The following is a 22480-nucleotide window of genomic DNA, read 5'->3' as shown; positions in this document are numbered from 1 at the left end:
CAAAAGGAAATGCAGGGTAAGTGCTTGAATCTTCCCCTTTATTTACTAGTTTTTAAAATAAGGAGGTGACTCTTTTGATTCTCCAGAGGAGACATTTGGTTTTTATCTTTTAATTATGAGCTCATAATTTATGCGTATCTCACGCGTTTCAGTCTACTGCAGTTACTGTTCTTTCTGCCGCTGTGCTTTGTCGGTGGCCACTTATCAGGTTGACTGAGTCCTTTTGCTGCGGCTCTTGTCTTGGTTATTTCTCACTGTGTAACACAACTTAGGAGCTCCAAACTCCTAAGCCCCCAAATTTAGGGGCTTAAAACAACATTTATTATCTCACTGTTTCTGTGAGTCAGGAGTCTGGGTGGGGTTTACCTGGGTCCTCTGATGGCTCAGGGTCTCAAGGCTGCTGTCCAGGGCCTTCCAGCCTGGCTGGGGGAGGGACACTTCCAGGCTCACCCAGGTGGCTGCCGGCAGGCCGCAATTCCTTGCCATGTGAGTCTCTCCCAAAGTCTCGCAGTGTGGCAGCTGGCTGTCCCCATTGCCAGGGCTCTGAGAGAGACACCCTCAGGAGAGCCAGCAAGTCAGAAATCAGAATCATTTTATAACCCAAACTAGGAAGTGACAGATCATCACTTTTGGGGTGGTAGTGTTCTAGTTATTAGAAGTGAGTTTCTAGGTCCAGCCCACTTGCTGGGGAGGGGATCGCACAGGGTCACAGATACCCGGAGGCAGGGACCACCAGGAACCATGTTAGAGGTTGCTTATGGACAACCTGGACAAACCAGTAACTTTTTTTTTTTAACGTTTATTTATTTTTGAGACAGAGAGAGACAGAGCATGAACGGGGGAGGGTCAGAGAGAGGGAGACACAGAATCTGAAACAGGCTCCAGGCTCTGAGCTGTCAGCACAGAGCCTGACGCGGGGCTCGAACTCACGGACCGCGAGATCATGACCTGAGCTGAAGTCGGCCGCTTAACCGACTGAGCCACCCAGGTGCCCCCAAACCAGTAACTTTTGATGTGACAGCATCCTGCTTTCTTGTGTGAGAAGATAGTTCAAATATTTGGATTGAGTCTTTCTCCAAAGAACCCTGACACTAAATGGAATTTAGAGGCTATAATTTGGGCATAAGATTCTAGGCCTTTTCAGAGGACAAAGTAAGGGAGTACTTTCTTTTTCTTTCTCAATTTCAGATAAAGTTTATGCTAGCCCCATTCAGATTCAGGACGAGAGAGTTTTTTTTACTTAACCTCATCCATCTTATGTTTGTATCTCTTTTCATCTAGAAACCTTGGTTCTCAAGGCCACAGCCATAATTACTCCATTATCATCCCATAATACACAAACAGAAGTCTCCGAATCCCGACACTTACTTTACCATCAAATATATGATTACTGAAAATGCTTTAAGACTTCTTTATAGTTGTTTTTCTCTCCGGGCTATATCCCACTGCATTCTACAGTCAGATTCCAACATATTAATGGAAATCATCTCACACTGTGCATGGCACCTGGGTGGTTCAGTGAGTTAAGTGTCTCACTCTTGGTTTTGGCTCAGGTCATGATCTTGAGGCTAGTGAGTTTGGGCCCCACATTGGGCTCGGTGCTGACGGTGCAGAGCCTGCTTGGGATTCTCTCCCCCTCTCTCACTGCCCCTCCCCTTCTTGTGTTCTCTCTGAAAAATAAATAAACTTAAAAAAAAGGCGAAAACCTCTTTGACTTCAGCCGCACCAACTTCTTACTCAGCATGTCTCTGGAGGTAAGGGAAGTCAAAGCAAAAATGAACTATTGGGACCTCATCAAAATACAAAGCTTTTGCACAGCGAAGAAAACAATCAGCAAAACTAAAAGGCAACTGACGGAATGGGAGAAGATATCTGCAAACGACATATCAGATAAAGGGTTAGTATCCAAAATCAATAGAGAATTTATCAAACTTAACACCCCAAAAACAAATAATCCAGTGAAGAAATGGGCAAAAGACATGAATAGACACTTCTCCAAAGAAGACATCCAGATGACCAACCGATACATGAAAAATGCTCAACATCTCTCATCATCAGGGAAACACAAATCAAAACCACCATGAGATACCACCTCACACCTGTCAGAATGGCTAACATTAACTACTTAGGCAACCACAGATGTTAGCAAGGATACAGAGAAAGGGGCACCCTTTTGCATTATTGGTGGGAATGCAAACTGGTGCAGCCACTCTGGAAAACTGTATGGAGGTTCCTCAAAAAATTAAAAAATAGTACTACCCTACAACCCAGCAATTGCACTACTTGGTATTTATCCAAGGGATACAGGTGTGCTGTTTCGAAGGGGCACATGCACCCAACGTTTATAGCAGCACTATCAACAATAGCCAAAGTATGGAAAGAGCCCAAATGTCCATCAATGGATGAATGGATAAAGAAGATGTGGCACATATATGCAATGGAGTATTACTCAGCAATCAAAAAGAATGAAATCTTGCCATTTGCAACTATGTGGATGGAACTATAGGGTATTATGCTAAGTGAAATTAGAGAAAGACAAACATCATATCACTTCACTCATATGAGGACTTTAAGATACAAAACAGATGAACGTAAGGGAAGGGAAGCAAAAATAATATAAAAACACGAGGGGGACAAAACATAAGAGACTCCTAAACATAAAGAACAAATAGAGGGTTGCTGGAGGGGTTGTGGGAGGGGGGATGGCTAAATGGGTAAGGGGCATTAAGGAATCTACTCCTGAAATCATTGTTGTACCATATGCTAACTAACTTGGATGTAAATTAAAAAATAATAAGTTATTAATTAAAAATAAATTATTAATTAAAATAAATTATTAATTAAAAATTAATGAAAATTATTAATTAAAATAATAAATTATTAATTAAATGTCACACTGTGGTATGCCAGTTTGCTTGCTTCAGCTTACTTTTATGTTTTAGGTCACTTTATTTTTATTTTTTATTTTGAGAGAGAGAGAGAGAGAGAGAGAGCGCATGCACATGTGGAAGGGGTAGAGAAAGAAGGAGAGAGAGAATCCAAAGCAGGCTCTATCCTGTCAGCTCAGAGCCTGATGCAGGGCTCAATCCCATGAGATCATGACCTGAGCTGAAATCAAGAGTCAGATGTTCAACTGACTGAGCCACCCAGGCACCCCTTTTATTTTTATTTTAATTTAATTTTGTTTTTTGACATGGAACACATGACCTGGACTTCAACTGCACTAAAACACTGATCTGTTTTAGGTCATTAAAAAATAATCTTGTTTTATTTTCTTGTAATTCTAGCATCCTAGGTATACTTTTCTCCACTTTGCATTCCCCTCTTAACAATACATCCTGGCTCCCATTCCCTAACAGTTGATAGAGACCTTCCTCATTCCTTTTTCAGTAACAGACCACTCCATTGTATAGATACATGGTTATTTATTCTCCAGAACTGTTCTCAGGAGTCCTGTGGACTTCCAGTTCTGCTGTTTTCCAGGCACTGCAGTTTCTGAACGTATACGGAAAGAAGGCAGGAGGAGGTGGCAGTGCCCTGGCTGCTTCTAGAAGCAGCACCTGTTTGCGACCATTCATACCAGTTTTCTACTTGGTTCTCCTCTTGGGTGGAGGGGAGAAGGTGTCTTTTATAACCAGGTAGGTGGGGCTGCTTTTTTCATGAGTCACACAGCCCTCCATAGTTTCTGTCATTTAATTTACACTCCTCTGGCAGTTAGAGATTCTTCCAGGTTTTGAGAACACATTATTTGTCAGTCTTAAGTTTTTTGATGGTGGCATCTGTTTTGTGTGTCTTTGTGTTTGTATTAGTAAAGATTTGGGAGGAGTGGTGTCACAGATTGTGCTTCAGATGCCATTTAAAAACAAACCCCCATATGTAAAAAGTAAATAAAACAAATGTTTTAAAAACAATCTTTTCTCTCCTAACTAGTACTGAATTTGTGTTGCAGGGAAAAGGACTTGGAAGCCAAATTCATTATTCAAATGGAGAAAAGCAAAACAACAATCACAAACTTAAAGGCAAGTAGCAACCTGGCCACACTCCACGAGCCTCCATGTTTGTTTTATTGTCAAAATGATTTCTGGGTAAATAAAACACATCTGCCATTTCCTTACCCCTCCTTCTCAGTTCAGCTAGCCACGTCAACTTGTACTTGTCTAGGGCTCAGTCATGAAGTGAAGGGCTATGTTTTATCTCTTTTCCCGCCACCTAGTTTTATTTGATCTCAGAACCTTCAAGCTGTAGCCTTGGTGTGCAAACTCACAGATTTAGCCCCGACTACACAATGTTATCCTGTATCTTGTGCTAGATTCTTAGCCTTGCATCTAGCTGCATTTTGTGAATCATTAAGTAACTGTTGGCCCTAGATTTGTTTCCATTCTTTTTTTTTTTTTTAAGTTTATTTATTTATTTTGAGAGAGAGAGCACGAGCAGGGGAGGTGCAGAAAGAGAGGGAGAGAGAGACAATCCCAAGCAGGCTCTGCACTGTCAGCGTGGAGCCTGCCATGGGGCTCGAACTCACAAACCGTGAGATCATGACCTGAGCCAAAAACCAAGAGTTGGATATGACCAACTGATCCACCCAGGTGCCCCTCTTTCCATTCTTAATGAAAATAATCATGTTTTTAAACTTGGCAAGGGGAACTTACATTATTATTAAAAATTCAGGGAACGAAAGATTTAAAAAAATGGATTTTTTTTTTTTTTTTTTTTTTTTCTGGAAAAGACAGTCGAGGCGCATCTGGGTGGGTCAGTTGGTTAAGCGTCCCAACTTTGGCTTAGGTCATGATCTCACGGTGCATGGGTTTGAGCCCCGCATTAGGCTTGTGCTGACAGCTCAGAGCCTGGAGCCTGCTTTGGACTCTGTGTCTCCCTCTCTCTGCCCCACCCCTGCTCACACTCTGTCTCTGTCTCTCAAAAATAAATAAACATTAAAAAAAAAAAAAAAAGAGTTTTGAAAAAGTTGGAAAAACCCAGAATTTTCTAGCATGGAATATTTCTTCCTTTTGCACTTAAAATATCCTATTCTTTCCTTTGGTCAGTGAATTTGTTAAGAATTGTGAATACTTTTCACTTGGTGGGACATATGAGTGTAAAATTAATAATAGTAAATCATGTGCTTGGTGGATTCTGCCCCTTTGTCCTCCCAAATTTGTCATTAACTTACAGGTTGGGGTTTCGGAGGCCTGCTGCTCCATGGCCAAGTGCAGATCAATCTCTAGTTGGATTTCTGTTAATTTGTGGCTCAAGGGACAGATACTTTGGAATCTCAAAGTAGTCTACTTGATCTCCAGTGATAGAAGCTGGGGAATGCTCCTCTCTTCCAATTGGGCCATGCTCTAGATAATTCGATAGGCTTTCTTTGAGGCTCCGTGTCCCTTTGCCCCAGGCATTCTCCAGTGGAATGTCTTTCTTTCTCCTCTGAGCACAATCCTGGTACCTTCTAGCTCTGTCTGGCCCCACCTGGCTTGCCCTCCTTTGACCTCCCACATCTACTTGTATTTCTGCCTGTCATCACTTGACCATCACCTCCTGTTAGTTACCTTTGCTTTGCTTTGCTTCATGTATCTGTCTGCTCACCATGCTTTGGTACAAGTTTAATCTTTAAAAAATTATATTTACTGGAACAGAGCAAAGAGACCCTTGGCTTTGGATGCTTCTCTTCTTTGTGCATTATGGAATCTATTTTCCTTGATTGTTCTGGTGCCTTTTGAGTTTTACAAACATTTCCTCGTCCTATTTAACAAAAACAGATGTCCAGATTTTTAACATTTTAATAAGAACCGTAGAAATTGTGTATTTATAGAGTCTGAATTATATTGGAAAATATGATGCTCATTAAATTTTTTCAGCATGTGTCCAGGGAACTGTGTAAAGCATTGGTGGCTTATGATGATTTTTAAACATGGTTTTTGGCTCAATTTAGGTATATAGCAAGGTAGACAAGATACATGCAAATATCTGCAGTAAACTCAGAATATGTCCTGGGAGAATCTAGCCTCTCGGAGGTGGGAGCAATTACTTCTGGTTGTAGTGCCCAAGGGAAGCTTCATGGGAGAGGAAGCATCCCACCTGGAGTTTACAGTGGGGCCACAAAGCTGCACAACTCTAGGGGGCTCTAGTCACATCACCATCTATGTGAATGGCACCCTTTGGAGTTCTGTAGACCCTGACTCTGTTGGTTTTGGTTGGAGGGAACAGTGAAAAGAATTGAAGCCAGGAAAGAAATAAGAGTCTGGCCAGAGTGTTGGCTTCATATAAGATGATCATAATAAGAAGTCCAGAAAAGAAGCCTTGGGTCATATCATAGCCTGGATTGCTGGGAGGAATTTAGGATCTCTCTCTCTCTCTCTCTCTCTCTCTCTCTCTCTCCCCCTCTCCCCCCCACCTCATCCTTCCCCTCCCGTCCCTTCCTTCCAACCTTACCCCCTCCTACCCTCTCTCTCTTCCTATGTATTTAGGAGGGTGTTCAGGAGGAATTAAATGCTTTTTTAGTCAAGTGATCATTATACATTTTTAATGGATTTTTCTTTTTCTGGAATTGGATAGATCATTTAGCTAGCAGTGCTCTTTACATTATTATCACAATCCTGTCTAGATACCAGAAGGAGGGACTGGGGACTCAGGAAGAGAACGGACGAAGACCTTCACCTATGACTTCTCTTTTTATTCTGCTGATACGAAAAGTCCAGATTATGTCTCACAAGAGATGGTATGATATTTTCATAATCTTTATTTTGATTTATTTCCATATTGAAAAAAATGCCCATCCTAAAACTCTATAAAACATCTTGCTGATTTTTTCTCAATATAATTTATGTAAAATCTACCTCTGCTAACTTAGCTTTGTTACATAGCACCATTAAGCCTGAGAAGAATTCAATCCCCAAAAAGTTGATTTTGTTTTTCACTTCTAAGTATGATGATCATAACTTCCCCCCACCCTCCCACCCCCAAACTTGGAAAGGACTACCGTTTTGAAGGAGCTGTGCAAATAAAGCATTTGGGGAGCGCCGTTTGTATATTGCTAAGCCCAGCAAATAAGCCGCTCAGCTCTGAGTCCTGCTGTGATGCAGGGCTCTGGAAGTTAGATTTCAGACCAAAGCCCCACTTCCTGTGGACCATTTTAGGATTCTCGAAAGAAGGGTTCTAGAAGGAATGGGCATTTTGTTCAGAATTTTTCTGGAATCTAGAATGTAGCTGTAATTTGTCCAAGAAACCGGTGCTATAGTGTTTTATGGTCTAAAATGTGGATGTGACATGGCATAGAAGAACAGACTCAGAGATCCTCCCAGGAGACCATTGCATATTGATGCTGCATGTGAGCAGAGTAAGGGGATTTCCCTGGGTGGGACCAGTTGGGTGTTTAAACAGAGCAGAGCTATGGGGAAGCATCGGTACAAGGGGAGGAATATGGGCTTCTTCCTGGCTTCTTAACAGCTTCTTCAGATATATTGCTTTAGGACTGCATGTGTTACAACTAAGATAAGAATTCCTGTCTTGCCTACCCTGGGTTATAATCCATGCGGTGGCATCTTAAAGTGGTATTATTGTCTAGTTGCTTGCAACTTGGTGTGTCCATGTTCCAGAACCACTGCATTGACTAGAGCATGTTAAAAATGCAAAATGTGTACCAATTCCAGACCCCACTGAGCCAAACTGCGTTTTTTAGCAGATTTGCACACCTCGACATTGGAGAACTTAGCATTGGTTAAGCACATGGTTTGTGGAAGAAGTCGGCTTACAGAGGCAATGTAAATGTTGCAGTTAAGATAGACAACTTAGAGAAATTATTCAAAGGAGAAGATTGGAGTGTTTGTATCCAGAATGTGTGGGTTCAGCATCAGGGCAAAAATTGAAAGGATGACAGCAATAAGATTGAGAGCCATAAAGAACGATTAGCTGCCTGGGATGAAAGAGGGGCCAGGAACTAATGTTGCTTGAGTTTGTGTTGGTGTCTGAAACTCTGCTTGGCACTCATGTACTTGTCTCACTTCATTCTCAGAAGGCCAGGTTTCACTTTAGCTCCGTTTTTCTTTGTCGAAGAGACTCTGAGCTTAAATAATGTGCTCAAGTCCATACACGTAATGGACTTAATAGTAGCCGAGATGAGATCCTGGGGCTGATGTGTAGGGCAGGGGAGATGCCACTGGAGGGTCTTCAGGGCATAAGGTTGGTTTTTTCTAAATGATAGATGAATAGGGCAGCCTTATTGATGAATAAATGAGTGAGGAGTGTTAAAGAACAAAATTCGACCGAGTAAATTTGAAAACCAAATTGGCTTTATTCATCGATTCATGAATCCTGCAGCATCCCATTCAGCAAGTAGAAAGGAGCTTTGAAGAGCTGTACAAGATGGAAGGATTTTATAGGCAGAAACAGGGTGGGACAGGTAGCACAAGAAAAGATTGTTTCAGGCAAGGTCATCTTCCCTTAGGCAGAAGAGTAGAGGGTGTTGTTTAGGTGGATCACCTCATCTTCCTCTGGGGGATGGAGAGGGCCCATGTGGGAGATGACCTCATTGGTGCTGATCAGAAAATTCCTGACCGACTAGTTGAGACTGCATATCTGGGGGAGGTTGAAACTGCAGTTAGGTTAGGTATTGAACCCCAGTTTGGTGACTTGGCCTAGCATAAGTGACTCCATTTTGGCCTGTGGTTTTCTGTTTTACAGCAGCGCAGATAACTTTGCTGTTGAGGTAACTGGGTTGGTCAACATTGGCAGCTAGGAGTCTGGTGAGGAATAGAATGTTATAGATACTGGAATCCAGATTTGGGCTTTAATACAGGAATAAAAATGAAGTGGCTGGTGTGAGGGAATTTGTTCAGGGAAAAGCCAATTCATTCCACAGTCTTCAAAATGTCCTCAAGAGATGATGGATGAAGAGCCAGGAAGGTTTCCATGTCTAAATTACACAGCAAACGGTTGGATTTTCCTCCTTATTTAACCTGAATTTGAGGCCTTTTGGGGACAGAGGGCTGTGGTGAGGGAAAGTCCATGGGGGGAGGAGCAGAGCAGTGTGTGCCAGCAGGACCTGGCACACTGGAGATGCTCGGTAAACATTTGCTGACTGACAGAAGTCGTTTACAGATGGTGGTTAATTTATGGGAACAGATGACATTTCCTGGTTCTACAAGAGTCAAGATCAGGGAAAGAGTAACAAGTTTAGCTCTTTTGGAAGTTAAAAATAAATGCTCAGAGTTTAAGAATAGTTTTAGTTTGTGCAAAGCTTCTGATAGGGATAATTTCCATGCTTCGAGTGATGGGTAGCGTCTCTTAGGTGTTTTGCGTTTTTCGACTATATAAGTAACCTGAGATTTTTCTACTAAATTACAAAACTAAAAAAGTGTGGTGATGTATTAGTAAATACAGTACTACTTTCTAGCAGAAGCACATGTTAATAAAATCAGCATAGATACAGGAAAATACCTATTTTTTTGAAACTCTATTAAAGAGAAAGGTAATCTTCCCTGACCCCTAATGTTAAAAATAGCTTCAATTTTGATTACTGATTAAAGTTTTCATGCTGTCATCTCTGGCCCAGGATTTGAGCTGTCAGGTTGTAGCCCTGCATAAACGGGAAGATGCAAGCTTAGCATGATGTTGGTCTTCTCTTCCTCCTCCTTTTTATCCTTCTCATCTGGATAGAGGGGCATCTTGAGGAAATATATCATGCCTATTACTAGAGTTCAACCTAAGTTTCCCTTACTGTTAAATAGCAAGTAAGATGACCAGTAATATTTCTTCCTTACTAATTAATTTTAGATTTGGAAAAAAAAAAAAATCATTGGACAATTTAAGTCTGTATTCACATAAATTAAAGACCATTAAATAAGGTCTGATTTTCTTAATGGTTCTTCAAAACTCCAAAGGGAGGCTTTGATCTCCTTGATTCAACCCTGGAGAAACTTGAAACCTAAAATCTCCCAGTTGACAAGCTGAATGGGTGAGTCTTTTGTTTTAACAGTGCCCTCTTGTGGGCAGTTCCCCTCAGTTGAGGCCCTGGGATGCCTTGGATCACTCTGGAAATCCACTTGAAAATCTGTGCTCAGATATACAGCTATTTGGGTCACCTGGCCAGGTGGATTTTGATGCCAGTCTCCAGCGCCAGTCGAGGAGGGGAGAGCTCGGTCTCACAATGCAGCCACTCCCTCTCCACTTTGGTTTGATATTGATGCTAAACAGGTCCTTCCTGGGAGCTGCACTGGGGTAGCCTGTTTTCCTTGCCAAGAACCCCAAAGATGTGGACAGTGTCCTGCTGCTTCTCTGGGTCCTGGGACAACTTTGGGTGGGTTACTTGAAGCTGAGACTGAGCCCGGCCTGGGTCTCGGTGCATCCAGACCTGCCTATTCTAGGCCTGTTTTGCAGTCATGTTCACCAGCACCAGGACCCTCCTCCTCCTGTTCCAGGCCCCCAGATCTGTTGGAGAAATCCAGCTGAGTTGGCTTTCTGGAGAAATAGGTAATAGTAAAATGGTGTGTGGGATTTTTTTATAAACATTTTTTTTTAATGTTTATTTCTGAGACAGAGAGAGTGCAGGAGAGTGTGAGCAGGGGAGGGGCAGAGAGGGAGGGAGACAGAAGATCCAAAGCAGGCTCCACGCTGACCTCAGAGAGCCCTATGCGAGGTTTGAACTCACCAAATGTGAGATCATGACGTAGCCAAAACCTGACACTTAACCAACTGAGCCACATAGGCAGCCTGGTGGGTGGGATTTTTAATCCTGGGAAAGAATTTTATTTTGAAAACGTTGGGGTTTGGTTTAAATATATTTTCAATGAGTTTGTTTTAGCCTCAGACAAAGGTATTACAGAAGATCCTTTTTTTATTCTTTGAGAACTTTATGGAAGGCTGTACTTCCTATCCAGTGGCACCCCATGATAGGGTAAAAATGATGTATGATTTTTATTTTTTGCTTAATCAAAGAGAATTGAAGAAATATTTAGAGTTTTTCCTCATGTTCCATATACCATGGTGAAAACTGATTTTAGACAGGTGGTCTGGAGCCCTGAGCCTCCCTGGGATTCCTGGCTTCTGCCTCTTCATGGTTTGTGGGAGGAGGTCCTTTCAGAGAGGACTGGGGCCTCATGCTTGATGTTGAGGGTGTGGGAAGAGGACACTGAAGGGTTTAGCACAGGCTTTGGGGTCAGAAATACCCAGGTGCAAATCCTATCTCTGCCACTCACTGTGTATGTTCACTCATCTCACTTCTCCCCCTGAGAAATGGATCTAAGTGATGCTTACTCACCCTGTAGAATTTTATGAGGACCAATATACGAACTCCTTGTGACCTGCTATTACCATTGAGACTTGAATAAGTCATCAGAATTTGAGAATAGGACTAGAAAATATCCACTGTTAGAGCTGAAATGGATACAAATTAACAGTATGAATGAGACTGGTCATTTTGGAAGTGACTCAATTGAAATGATAGTTTGGAAATCTTTGACCGAGAAACTGAGGAAAAAAAGCAAGATGGCGGCAAGATGGTACCTGAAGAAAGCTGAAGTCCGGTTGACTGTGTTTATATTTTGTCCTTGGATGATAAGCTGTGTTAGTAGCAGGGATAGTTTATGTGGAGCTGAGGTTGAGGGGCCTAGTGTTTATCAGCCTTGTCTAAGGATGGGTGTTCTGGCTGCAGGGCTTAGAACCCTGAAGGGGAGATGATGGGTCTCAAGTTCAGCTGATTCAGCGTCACTCACACAGACTAAACATTCCTGAGGGGTTAATGAGGCTCCCACCTTGGACTGTGGTGACGCCACAAAACAGTGCCTCACTTTTTCCTGGCTCTAAGAACCCGATCATGCTTCCTCTCTGACAGGGGAAAGGGGCAACGTGAAGTCTTGTGGGGTTTGGGCAGCTTTGGTTGGTCCCCTTCCCAACTGGGTGTACTCAGGATGGCCACACATGTCGATTGGCCTCACTGACATCAGTTGTATGGGTGAAGTATTTGTCCTTCATCCTGTTTCATTTCCCAGAGTGTCCCACTGCAGCTGAGTGGTGCATCAGACACAGTCTCAGGCCAGTGTAGGCACAACCCCAGACCCCACACAGCTCCTGTCCCTGCCTTCTCCATCCGAGGCCAATATTCAAATAGGAGAAAGCATCTGGACTCTAACTCAGGGGAGCCCGGCCTTCCCGGCCTCATTCACACCCACCCATCACTCAACCTTCTGAGACTTATTTTGATGAATAGCCGGACTCTTCAAATGACAGTATTGATTTGGCATGCTTTGGGCAATAACTTCTGGCTGCAGTGATTTTTAGGTTTTGGATATTTAGCTTCTGGAAGCTCTGATAGAATGCATAACTTTGTAAGTTTATTTAATTCTGAAATGGTAAATCATCATGCTTTATTTTTTTTTAACATTTTTTTTTTTCAACGTTTATTTATTTTGGGGACAGAGAGAGACAGAGCATGAACGGGGGAGGGGCAGAGAGAGAGGGAGACACAGAATCGGAAACAGGCTCCAGGCTCTGAGCCATCAGCCCAGAGCCCGACGCGGGGCTCGAACTCACGGACCGCGAGATCTTGACCTGGCTGAAGTCGGACGCTTAACCGACTGCGCCACCCAGGCGCCCCTAAATCATCATGCTTTAAAAGCATCTTTGCTTCTTAGACATGACTGTCATTTTGCCTTGTTTACATTCAGGAATTTTTTGTTAAGTAGGAAAAAGGATGGGGTTGCTCTTTTCTTCCTTAAAAAGTTTCCTTTTGATTAAAAACTGAGGTACATACATACTCTGTTGTTAATAGTTGTGCGATGATTTTATTTGTGTGGTGTAATACTTGCAAGACGAAAGTAGCATTCAAGAATATTTGTCAACATTAAAGGGGTTCTTATTAAAATCTATGGTAATTGTGTCTTTTGTGTTTTTTTTTTCCCTGCTTTCAGGTTTTCAACACCCTCGGCACAGATGTCGTGAAGTCTGCATTTGAAGGTTATAATGCTTGTGTCTTTGCATATGGGCAAACTGGATCGGGAAAGTCATACACTATGATGGGAAATTCTGTACGTTGTTTTACACTGTGGGAAGAAAATTTCTTATTATCTCTCTTTGGACTGATAGAATTATCTCTTTTATCTACTTGGTCTGTACTAACTTGCTTTTCATGTTCTGATCATTCTTTAGCAATAAGATAAAACTCAGTAATAAGTTGGACTAAATTTCCTTTGAGAGATTTTAAATTAGAAATAGTTTTAAGTTTATAAGCATGAATAATGGATGCAAGTCTCAGTTCATTTTCCATTTTTAAAGGCCTTTATAATCTTATCAAAAAAGTATGCTGGGCCCACAAGTAATTTATTCTTCTTTTCTGCCAACACAACAGTTTGAATAAAATTACTGAACTCTGTTCTTTTTAAAATTATTCAAAACATATTTTCCCCAAGAAAAATGTAAAAAAAAAAAAAAAGAAAATCTAACTCTCTGGTGGGAAGGTACTACATAACTCCAGCATATACATCAAAAGAGAATTATGTAGTTTGTATGGAGTCTATGTAATTACGGAGTATGTAGAGTTTAGTAGTTATGCTGTATAAACTAACAGACATTAAAGTTATACTTACCCCAAAATATGGAAAAGTAAAAGCTATACATTATTGCAGGAACTTTATCTCGTTCTGTGTTTTCTCCAGATCTAGGTAGTGTTTGTGTGTTCTACTTATGTCCCAGTAAAAACTCTCTTCACTGCCTGTCAGACCTGTGGCCAGTTCTAGATGTGGAGGTGCGAGCAGAGGGTCACAGGGCTTCCTGCTGGCAGGCACATGGTGTCTTTAGTGCTGCAAGTTTGGTGGCTCATGGAAGGTAGTGGTAGTGCGTTCCTGAAGGAGGGTGGGTCTTTCCAGATGAAAGTATTTGAGTGCCTGTGACCTGGCTTCTTAAATTCAGCCTTTTCCTTTATGGAAGTAGATGGATGCTGTCTTGTGAATCCTCAATGCTGAACAGAATGGAAGAATAAATAGGAGAGTAAACAGTTAGGGTCAGGAGTTTCACATTTCCTTTTATCATTACTTCTCCCTTCCGAGTTTCCCACTGTGCCTTTACCAAAAAAAAAAAAAAAAAAAAAAGAAAAAACCTTCTCTAAAGAAATGAAATTTACATGTTGATTTGTTAGTAGCTATTTTACTTAAGTTAAACATTAATAAAGTACTCCTAAATTACACCTGTTTTTCTCTGACCTTTCGGTTGAGTAGTGTTTGGGTCTTCCTTTTTATTTTGTTTTTTAAAGGAAGAACAAAAAATATGGTGAAAAGCCCAGTTTTCCTTGATAAGAATTGGTACCAACTTAATGGTATAAGGGAAAGAATCTCTTAAAGCTGTAAAGATAATTCTTTTTTTTTTTTTAATTTTTTTTTTTAATGTTTATTTATTTTTGGGAAAGAGAGAGACAGAGCATGGGCAGGGGAGGGGCAGAGAGAGAGGGAGATACAGAATCCGAAGCAGGCTCCAGGCTCTGAGCAGTCAGCACAGAGCCTGATGTGGGGCTCGAACTCACGAACCCACAAACCGTGAGATCATGACCTGAGCTGAAGTCGGATGATCAACTGACTGAGCCATCCAGACGCCCCACTAATTCTTTTATTTTTTTGCTGGGGTTGGGGGAATGTTGGGTGAAGGTAGAGAGGGTCTTTGGAGGGAAACACTGAAGCTCTGAAGTTTTGGTTTCCTGTCAAGAATACTTGGCCTCATCTTTAGCATCGTTCTGAGGTTTGTTGCTTGTTAATGCTGGCTGAAACATGAATATTCCTGAAGATGCCCACATTGTATAAGTAATATGATGTTATTAAAATCTGTCTAGGAAGGCCAGTGTAGGGATTAATGCATCAAAGGTGGGACACACTACATGTTTTAATGTGGTCCTGTCACCTAAATTTTAAGACTTATCAGCTACTTTGAGTGCTTACGAAGATTTCATTGGTATTTTTCTTTTCTGCCCAGCATATATTTCACCTTCTTTGGTCATTTGACCTTATGAGCTTTTCCATATTTATTCTGCAGCTGTAGACCATCTTGTTTAAAAGTTAAGGAATAGATCTGTTTTCAAGCCAGGATTCAACTGATTAACAGCTGATAGCTGTACATTACCCTAGACCCAGCACGTAGAAGCTAGAAAGCTTCATCCTTTCATTTCAGAGGATGGGAAGAAGTCCCGAGGGGGTAGATGGTGTGTCAGGGGCTTGCTGTGGTAGGCCTGGGGTTGACATGCAGGCCCCTTGAGTCTGAATCCACTCTGGCAAATTGCAGATTCAGCCATCAGTTGCTTTTATTTCAAGTGACAGCTGTGACATTCCTCTTCTACTGCAGGGCGATTCTGGCTTAATACCTCGGATTTGTGAAGGGCTCTTCAGTCAAATAAATGAAACCACCAGATGGGATGAAGCATCTTTTCGAACTGAAGTCAGGTAGGGCCCATGGCCTGAGTAACTGAATGTGTGAGCTTGGTTATAGCTTCTCTCTAGGCTCGAGCAGTAGATAAAAGATAAGGCCTGCGGATTCCTGAAGGGAGAGGCTGCCTTTTCCCCTCCTGTACTATCGGAGTTGGAAGTAAAGCTTAAAACACGTCTGTTTTCAGTGACTTTCTTGGGTGCAATTTGGATTAGGATTTGGGAGACTGGCAAAAAAAAAAAAAAAAATCCCTCTAGGTCAGAAACTCTAACCTAGGATGTTTATCTGAAAGAGAGCGAGCTTTCGACTTAGAAGTGTGTATCCCATTCACTTGCCTTATTCTTTTAGCTAAATAAGGTTTGTGTTATTCTTTGTGTTGGTAGGATCACTGTACACCTAATCTTAAAATAAATCTGGATGGATGAGGAGTCTTTTTCCTCCTTGAAATAAAACCTTTGTGGGGAACCAGTCTCATCATTGGGTTTGAGGACAGACACGGCGATCAGAGGTCTTTATGGCTGGCCCAACCTCTCAGTGGCTGTGTAGCCTTGAACAGTTGTTTAAAACACTCTACACCTCCACTATGTAACCTGTAAAATGGGGATAATAGCAGTACCTACTTGTGGACTGTTGTAGGGATTAAATGAAGTAATCCACTTAAAGTGCTAAGCATGGTACCTGATAGATATATGGTTACTGTCTATAAAGGTATGTTGCGGCTGTTATTGTTGTTGTTTTGTTGTTATTACTGTCTGAAATTATTTCACTGAATTCAATCCTATTTAAAATTTTTAGCTACTTAGAAATTTATAATGAACGTGTGCGAGATCTACTTAGGCGGAAGTCATCCAAAACCTTCAATTTAAGAGTCCGAGAGCATCCAAAAGAAGGACCTTATGTGGAGGGTAAGAGCAAGTATCTCACAGCTCTGTTCTTGTGAATTTCCATAAGAACAGTAGTTTCAGGGGGAAATGTGAGATAATGGCGATATGCAAAAGATTTATCTTTGGCATTTTATTATAGCAAAGATGACGTGTGTCGTCACTACACCTATCACTAGTAAGAATTTATACTTCATTGAGCATTCACTGATTTTGTGGGCTTGCCAATAGATTTCCTCTGGCTTCCAGAATAAGAACTCTGTGGAAACTTGTTTTTCTGTTCTCAGGCAAGATAACCAACCCTGTAGGCTGCCTCTTTAAGTGGCATTGTGTCTTAGCTGTATATTTTTACTGACCTTAATGGTGGCTTATGACTGTATGGAGATTATAAGACCTCTCACCTTGAGAGAAGAGCGTTGACAGAGTTTCCTGTGCTGCGGTCCTTGGCATTTGTATTGTGACACACTAGCTGCGTCACAGACACTTGTGAGGAACGTCACAAGTAATGGTGGCTGGCCCCTGCTAATTATTTATGAATAGGCTGGCTCCTCTCAACTTCCTGGCATAGGCGTTGAGTTGTGGCTGGCCTGTAGGAATCACAGACATGTGCTTTCCTGTGGCTGTTGTCCTGCATTTGCGTCTCGTTGGAGGCAAGGCTGAGAACTGGTCATGGGCTTAAAGGTATTCCTGTTTTGGTTGTCTTTTTCACCTGGTGACATCAGGTGTATTAACAGGCCCCATCTGCATTTTATTAAATTTCCAATGAAAATTTTGCTTTTTATGCCCAAAGTAAGGTGTATAACTATGTATTTGTTTTGTGGAGCGTAGAATAGCTATTATTGTTAATAGCTTTTAGGCTAACTGTGCCTTCATGCTTCCCTTTAATTGTCTTATCAGATGTTAAAACATATTATAAAGCTGGCTTATGAGGAGACAGAATAATCAGACAGAGGAAAACATCCAGAATATGATGTAGATACTTATGGGGATTTAGTTTCTAATAAATCTGATGTTCAAACATTGGACAAATATTGGTTGTTAAGCTGTCTGGGAGGAAAAAAAAGTAAATTGGCATCAGAACTCAGCTTTTGTACCAGGATAAATGGCAAATGGAACAAATATTTTAATATTGAAAGTGACTACTTTCAATAGCCAATAAAATGGCTACAAGAAACTGTGGGTTAATTTTTTTTTTCAGAAATTTGCAGAAAGGAAGTCTTTTAAAAATTTACTTAAAACCTAGAAACCATAAACTAAGTGTTAAATTTGAAATGGTAAAAAACAAACAAACAAACAGAACAGAATAAAAATTTGGCAGAAATACAGTCAGCAAGGTAAAAAGACAACTTGAAAAGTAGGAAAAATCTTTTCCATCCAAGTTCCAGACAAAGGACTAATTTCCCAATAATAAAGAGATTCCATAACCCAATAACAACAGACTCAACAACCAAGTAGACAAATGAACAAAAGATGTGAATAGACTTCACAGAAATGGGAATATGGATGATTTTTAAATGAAGGAAAGAATGCTTAGCCTCACTCATAATCAGAGAAAAGCAAAATAAAAAAGTCTTCAAGATACCATTTCTTACCTATCCCTGGCGGATGTAAGTAAGCCTAAGACAGTGTTGGGCGATAGACAGTCTCATCCATTGCTGCTGCTGGGTGTAAATTGCCTTCTATGGAGAACGGTGTTTGCAATATCCACCAAAATTTCAAATGTGCTTTGATCCAGAACTTCTGCCTCTTAAGAATTTTTTTTTTTGTGCAGAAATATTCACACATATCTGAAAAGACCTATGTACAAGATTATTTGTATCGGCGTGACTTGTAATTGCAAATAGAATGTAAACAACGTCTATAGTTCCAACAGGAGACTGGTTAAAATTGGTTATGGTGCATGCATACAGTTGAACACTTTGCAGTCACACAAATGAGTGAAGAATCACCTTAACTGATACAGAATATTCTTCAGTATATTATTACATAGAAAAAAGCAGGATACAAATGGAATTACACACACACACACACACACACACACACACACACACACACGTATGTAATTGCCTGCATATCTATGGGTTATTTTTAGAAGAGTATGGAAAAACTAATTACATTGGGTTGTCTGACACAGGGAAGTGAGCAGTGGGTTTAGGATGGGTGGTGGGAAACCCTTTACACAATATATCTTTCATAGCTTTTGATTTTAGAAACATATGAATGTTCCCAGAAAATGAATGACACGTTTTTTAAAGGATTAAAAAAAAATGCTCTCGGGTTTTGCACGAAGCTAGTGTTTATGTTTCCCTTGCTATAACTAATGCTCATGAGGTCGATGATAATAGCTAACGTTTATCATAAATACCCTATGTGATAGGTACACATTATCAGAGGTGACTGGGGCTCAGCGAGGTTAAGTGACTTGTGCATAACCATGTAAATCCACTGGTAAGCAGCAGAGTAGGACTTGATCCCCGAGTCTGTGTTATAAACTGCCACACCGTAGGAACAAGCAAGATCTTTAAACAAGTCAGCAAATTTGTACAGTTGTGTGTTATTTCCTAGGGGTAAATTTCTTATTCTGTTTATTGTATATTAGGGAGATTTCTTTAGCCCCCCGCCCTCTGCTTTTTTCCCAGATTTATCCAAACATTTAGTACAGAATTACGGTGATGTGGAAGAACTCATGGATGCAGGAAATATCAACCGAACCACAGCAGCGACTGGGATGAACGACGTCAGTAGCAGGTCTCATGCCATCTTCACCATCAAGTTCACTCAGGTGAGGGCGGCTGGGGGGCCGGCTGGCTCCATCCTCGAGGTCTTTACTTGGTGATTAGCACCAGCTGAGGACCGATCATTGTTGAACCAGGAGCAGCAGCAGGCAAAGGTGACGGCCTGTCATCTCCTTGTTAATTAGAGACGAACATGTGTTGTGTGCAGTTTCTCCGTGGTTACAGGCACAGTCGTTTGAAATGTCCAGATGTGCACCCTCAAGAAATAGTTGGCAGGCTTCAGCCCTGTTCTAGACAGAAAAAACTTGCTTTTTGCATAATTAAGCAAAAGTTTTCAGTGTTGTGAGCTCTGTGGGAGATAATGGATTGCAAGTCAGACCAGCTGGAGGCCAAGGTGAGTAACTCATTGTGGTACATTATCGCTCCATGGCACTCGCCCCACAATGTTGATTATGATTATTTGAATGATATTAAAAGGCAACCAACGTTTTTAGGTACCAGTGTAAGAACTATTCTGATTACGAGGTGAGGTGTGTTGTGACTGTGTGTGGAATTACTGAAGGTAAATAGTTTAAGACCTAGGCCAGTAGAACAGATGAATGCAAACACGTAGGATCCTCTCGGGACTTGAGCGTGTGTTAGGAGTTTGGGGATGTCCTGGCCTATGTTAGCCATTGAACATATCAGATACAAAAAATAGTATTTTATTCAGGAGGGGAATCCCAGAACCAAGAAAATAAAAAAATTCTCAAAAATCAGTCAGAACAACTCCTAATAAATGCTCCACATCTTTACCTTTTGTTCCATCTTTGCTTATGATTTACCGTAGTTTTTTGGATTTTCTCCTTCTTTCTGGTTAATGTGAATTAGGATATGGCCACCTCTGGTTTCTAAGAGGCTTACATTTCTATCAAAATATGGTAATTTCTTTTTGGCATTTTGGCTCAGACTGTTAAATGTAGGTTAAAAGTTGTTGGGAAGGTAAGATTTTGGTAGAATCCAGAAGCAAGGAATACACTATTTAAGGTTTTCAGTGTTTTATAATTTGTGAAACAAGTTTTGACATTGAATAATGGTCAAATGGTCTTTTAATAACTGTCTACCTTTGTCGTATTTTGGAGAGCCATTGTGCTTGGAATGCTGAAGACTCTAGATGAGAGCAAACCTACTTATTTATTTACTTCTATTTTCTTTGTTGAGTTCCCACAGTGACTTGTGTCCTGTTCTACTACAGTCAGACTTAGTAAGCCTTTGTTGAGAATGACCGAGTGATTTGAGTAATGGAACAGATATCTTCAGAAAGTTTAAGAATTACATATGGTAGACTTCTGGTGTATTCAGTTTCATTTGGAAGTTTCTATAACCAGTAAGAAGGCCAACAAAACAACAAAATTAAAAACAAAAAAGAAAAAAACCCCAAACCCTACCCTGAGAGATCACAGTGAGAAGTGGAAAATAATTAGAATTTGTATCACAGACAACATCAGGGCTCTTTACACCTCTTCAATTTGCTTTTATATTTTGCTACAGGCAAAATTTGATTCTGAAATGCCGTCTGAAACCGTGAGTAAGATCCACTTAGTCGATCTTGCTGGAAGTGAGCGAGCGGATGCCACCGGTGCCACTGGGGTCAGACTGAAGGAAGGGGGGAATATTAACAAATCCCTCGTGACTCTGGGAAATGTCATTTCTGCCTTAGGTGAGTTTCTGCTTGTCCCCTGCCCCTCTTACTCTTCGTGGTACTGTATTAACACAAAGCAATTATGTATAATGTTTGTGTTATAGTCTGAGAGGATAGCCTCAAGGTTTTCTGAAGCCAAATTAGAGAAAAAACTTTACTCTTTTTTTTTTTTTCTTCTTCTTCTTTTTCTTCTTCCTTCGTGCAGCTGATTTATCTCAGGACGCGGCAAACCCTCTTGTGAAGAAGAAACAAGTTTTCGTGCCTTACAGAGATTCTGTTTTGACTTGGCTGTTGAAAGATAGCCTTGGCGGGAACTCTAAAACCATCATGATCGCCAGTAAGAATTTCAAGTTCTTGTCCTCAGCATATAGTGTTTTATGTGAACTACCTGTAGATGTGTAAGTTTAAAGCATCTCGTTAGGAAGTAGTGCCTTTTTTTTTAAATCTTAAAAAAGATAATAGTTTTTCTATCTTGAAGAAAATCGCTGTGATCCCTGTCTACACTATCATATTATTAACTCTCTTTCCTGTTTCCTAGTTAGATAAACTTGCCATGTGTTGTGCAAATGCTCCTGCATTTTCACTCACTGGAAGAAGTGTAACAGAAAAAGATGTACAAAGGGGAGACAGTTGCTTGGAAGAACTCAAAAACTTTTAACCCCACTTTCTTTTGCCTTTTCTCCTCTTCCCTTCTTGTCTCTGTGTCTCCCCCATTCCCCAGGCCATGCATTAATGGTATAGAAAAGGGATCTAACTAACCTAGGGTATGTACCCCAGATACAACTATCTAGTTACCTGAACCCTAAAGGCTGTGGTGGGGGCTCGGGGGGGTGGTTAACCAAAGCTTTAGAGGAGAAGAATTCACTGATCTACTGGCTCTTTTGAAAAGTAATAATGCCATGGATTTTTGCAGGTGGTAGACTTTGCCGGAACTTTTAAAAGTATTTTAATTACTGTGTAGTATTGAGAAGTACAAATAGTCTTAAAATCTTCTTCCTATATTTTCAACAGAGAAACCTCCTTACTTAAAGCACGGTGGAAAGTCTCATATCTCATTTTAGAGTTGGTTAGATAGCTAGCTGATTCTAGACTTAAGAGGAGCAAAATGACATTTAATTTGGTATAGTGAGCACCTTTCCTATAAATCTTAGATAATTTTTAATATTCATTACCATGGCAATGAATATTTAGTCTATCCAATGACCCGGGGTTAATCTGACTTTTAAATTACAAACCAACTTTGTGTTAAATGAAACACGGAGTGCTGGATAAATTATTTTTTGAATTCATTCTTCACAGCCATTTCACCTGCTGATGTCAATTATGGAGAAACCCTAAGTACTCTTCGCTATGCAAATAGAGCCAAAAACATCATCAACAAGCCTACTATTAATGAGGACGCCAACGTCAAACTCATCCGTGAGCTGCGTGCTGAAATAGCCAGACTGAAAACGCTGCTTGCTCAAGGGAATCAGGTTGGGTTTTTCTGAGATTTATGGATAATTTTCTTTGAGTAATGACATCTATTTCTAGATCTTAATGAGACAATTATCGCACTCGTTGTATTGATTTGAGTAAATAAGTGCTAGGTAAAGCTTTGAATGAGTTAGCCAGTCTCCTTTACATTACCCTCTCCTTGGCCTTTGCATTCATTATGGGCTCTGTGTGTAAGATTTCATCCACGAAGCCTGAAATGATTAAGTATCTAATAGTTATCAATTATGGATGGAAATTTAGCATGCAATAGGATTAGCCGCATAATCTCCATTAGTGGAAGGAAATTGAGGTGCTTG

The 22480-nt window shown here is 40.8% G+C and overlaps 1 protein-coding gene across 10 annotated transcripts in view; it reads left to right on the top strand.

Annotated features, from left to right (window-relative positions):
• Positions 1-22480, top strand: part of KIF16B (kinesin family member 16B) — a 288439-nt gene that overhangs the window by 34689 nt on the left and 231270 nt on the right. For all 10 annotated transcript variants that reach the window (XR_006703358.1, XR_006703357.1, XR_006703353.1 and 7 more), the window contains 9 exons: positions 3950-4019; positions 6599-6712; positions 12897-13013; positions 15310-15407; positions 16186-16295; positions 18911-19053; positions 20537-20705; positions 20893-21024; positions 21987-22162. Coding sequence is in view for 3 of the 10 variants with exons in the window: in XM_045445356.1 (XP_045301312.1) it covers positions 3950-4019; positions 6599-6712; positions 12897-13013; positions 15310-15407; positions 16186-16295; positions 18911-19053; positions 20537-20705; positions 20893-21024; positions 21987-22162 (1129 nt within the window). In the remaining 7 variants the exon portion in view is untranslated. The remainder of the gene's footprint in view (positions 1-3949; positions 4020-6598; positions 6713-12896; positions 13014-15309; positions 15408-16185; positions 16296-18910; positions 19054-20536; positions 20706-20892; positions 21025-21986; positions 22163-22480) is intronic.

Source organism: Leopardus geoffroyi, chromosome A3 (assembly GCF_018350155.1).
Source record: "Leopardus geoffroyi isolate Oge1 chromosome A3, O.geoffroyi_Oge1_pat1.0, whole genome shotgun sequence".
NCBI classification, from domain to species: domain Eukaryota; kingdom Metazoa; phylum Chordata; class Mammalia; order Carnivora; family Felidae; genus Leopardus; species Leopardus geoffroyi.
This window is presented reverse-complemented; position numbering and strand designations above follow the sequence as displayed.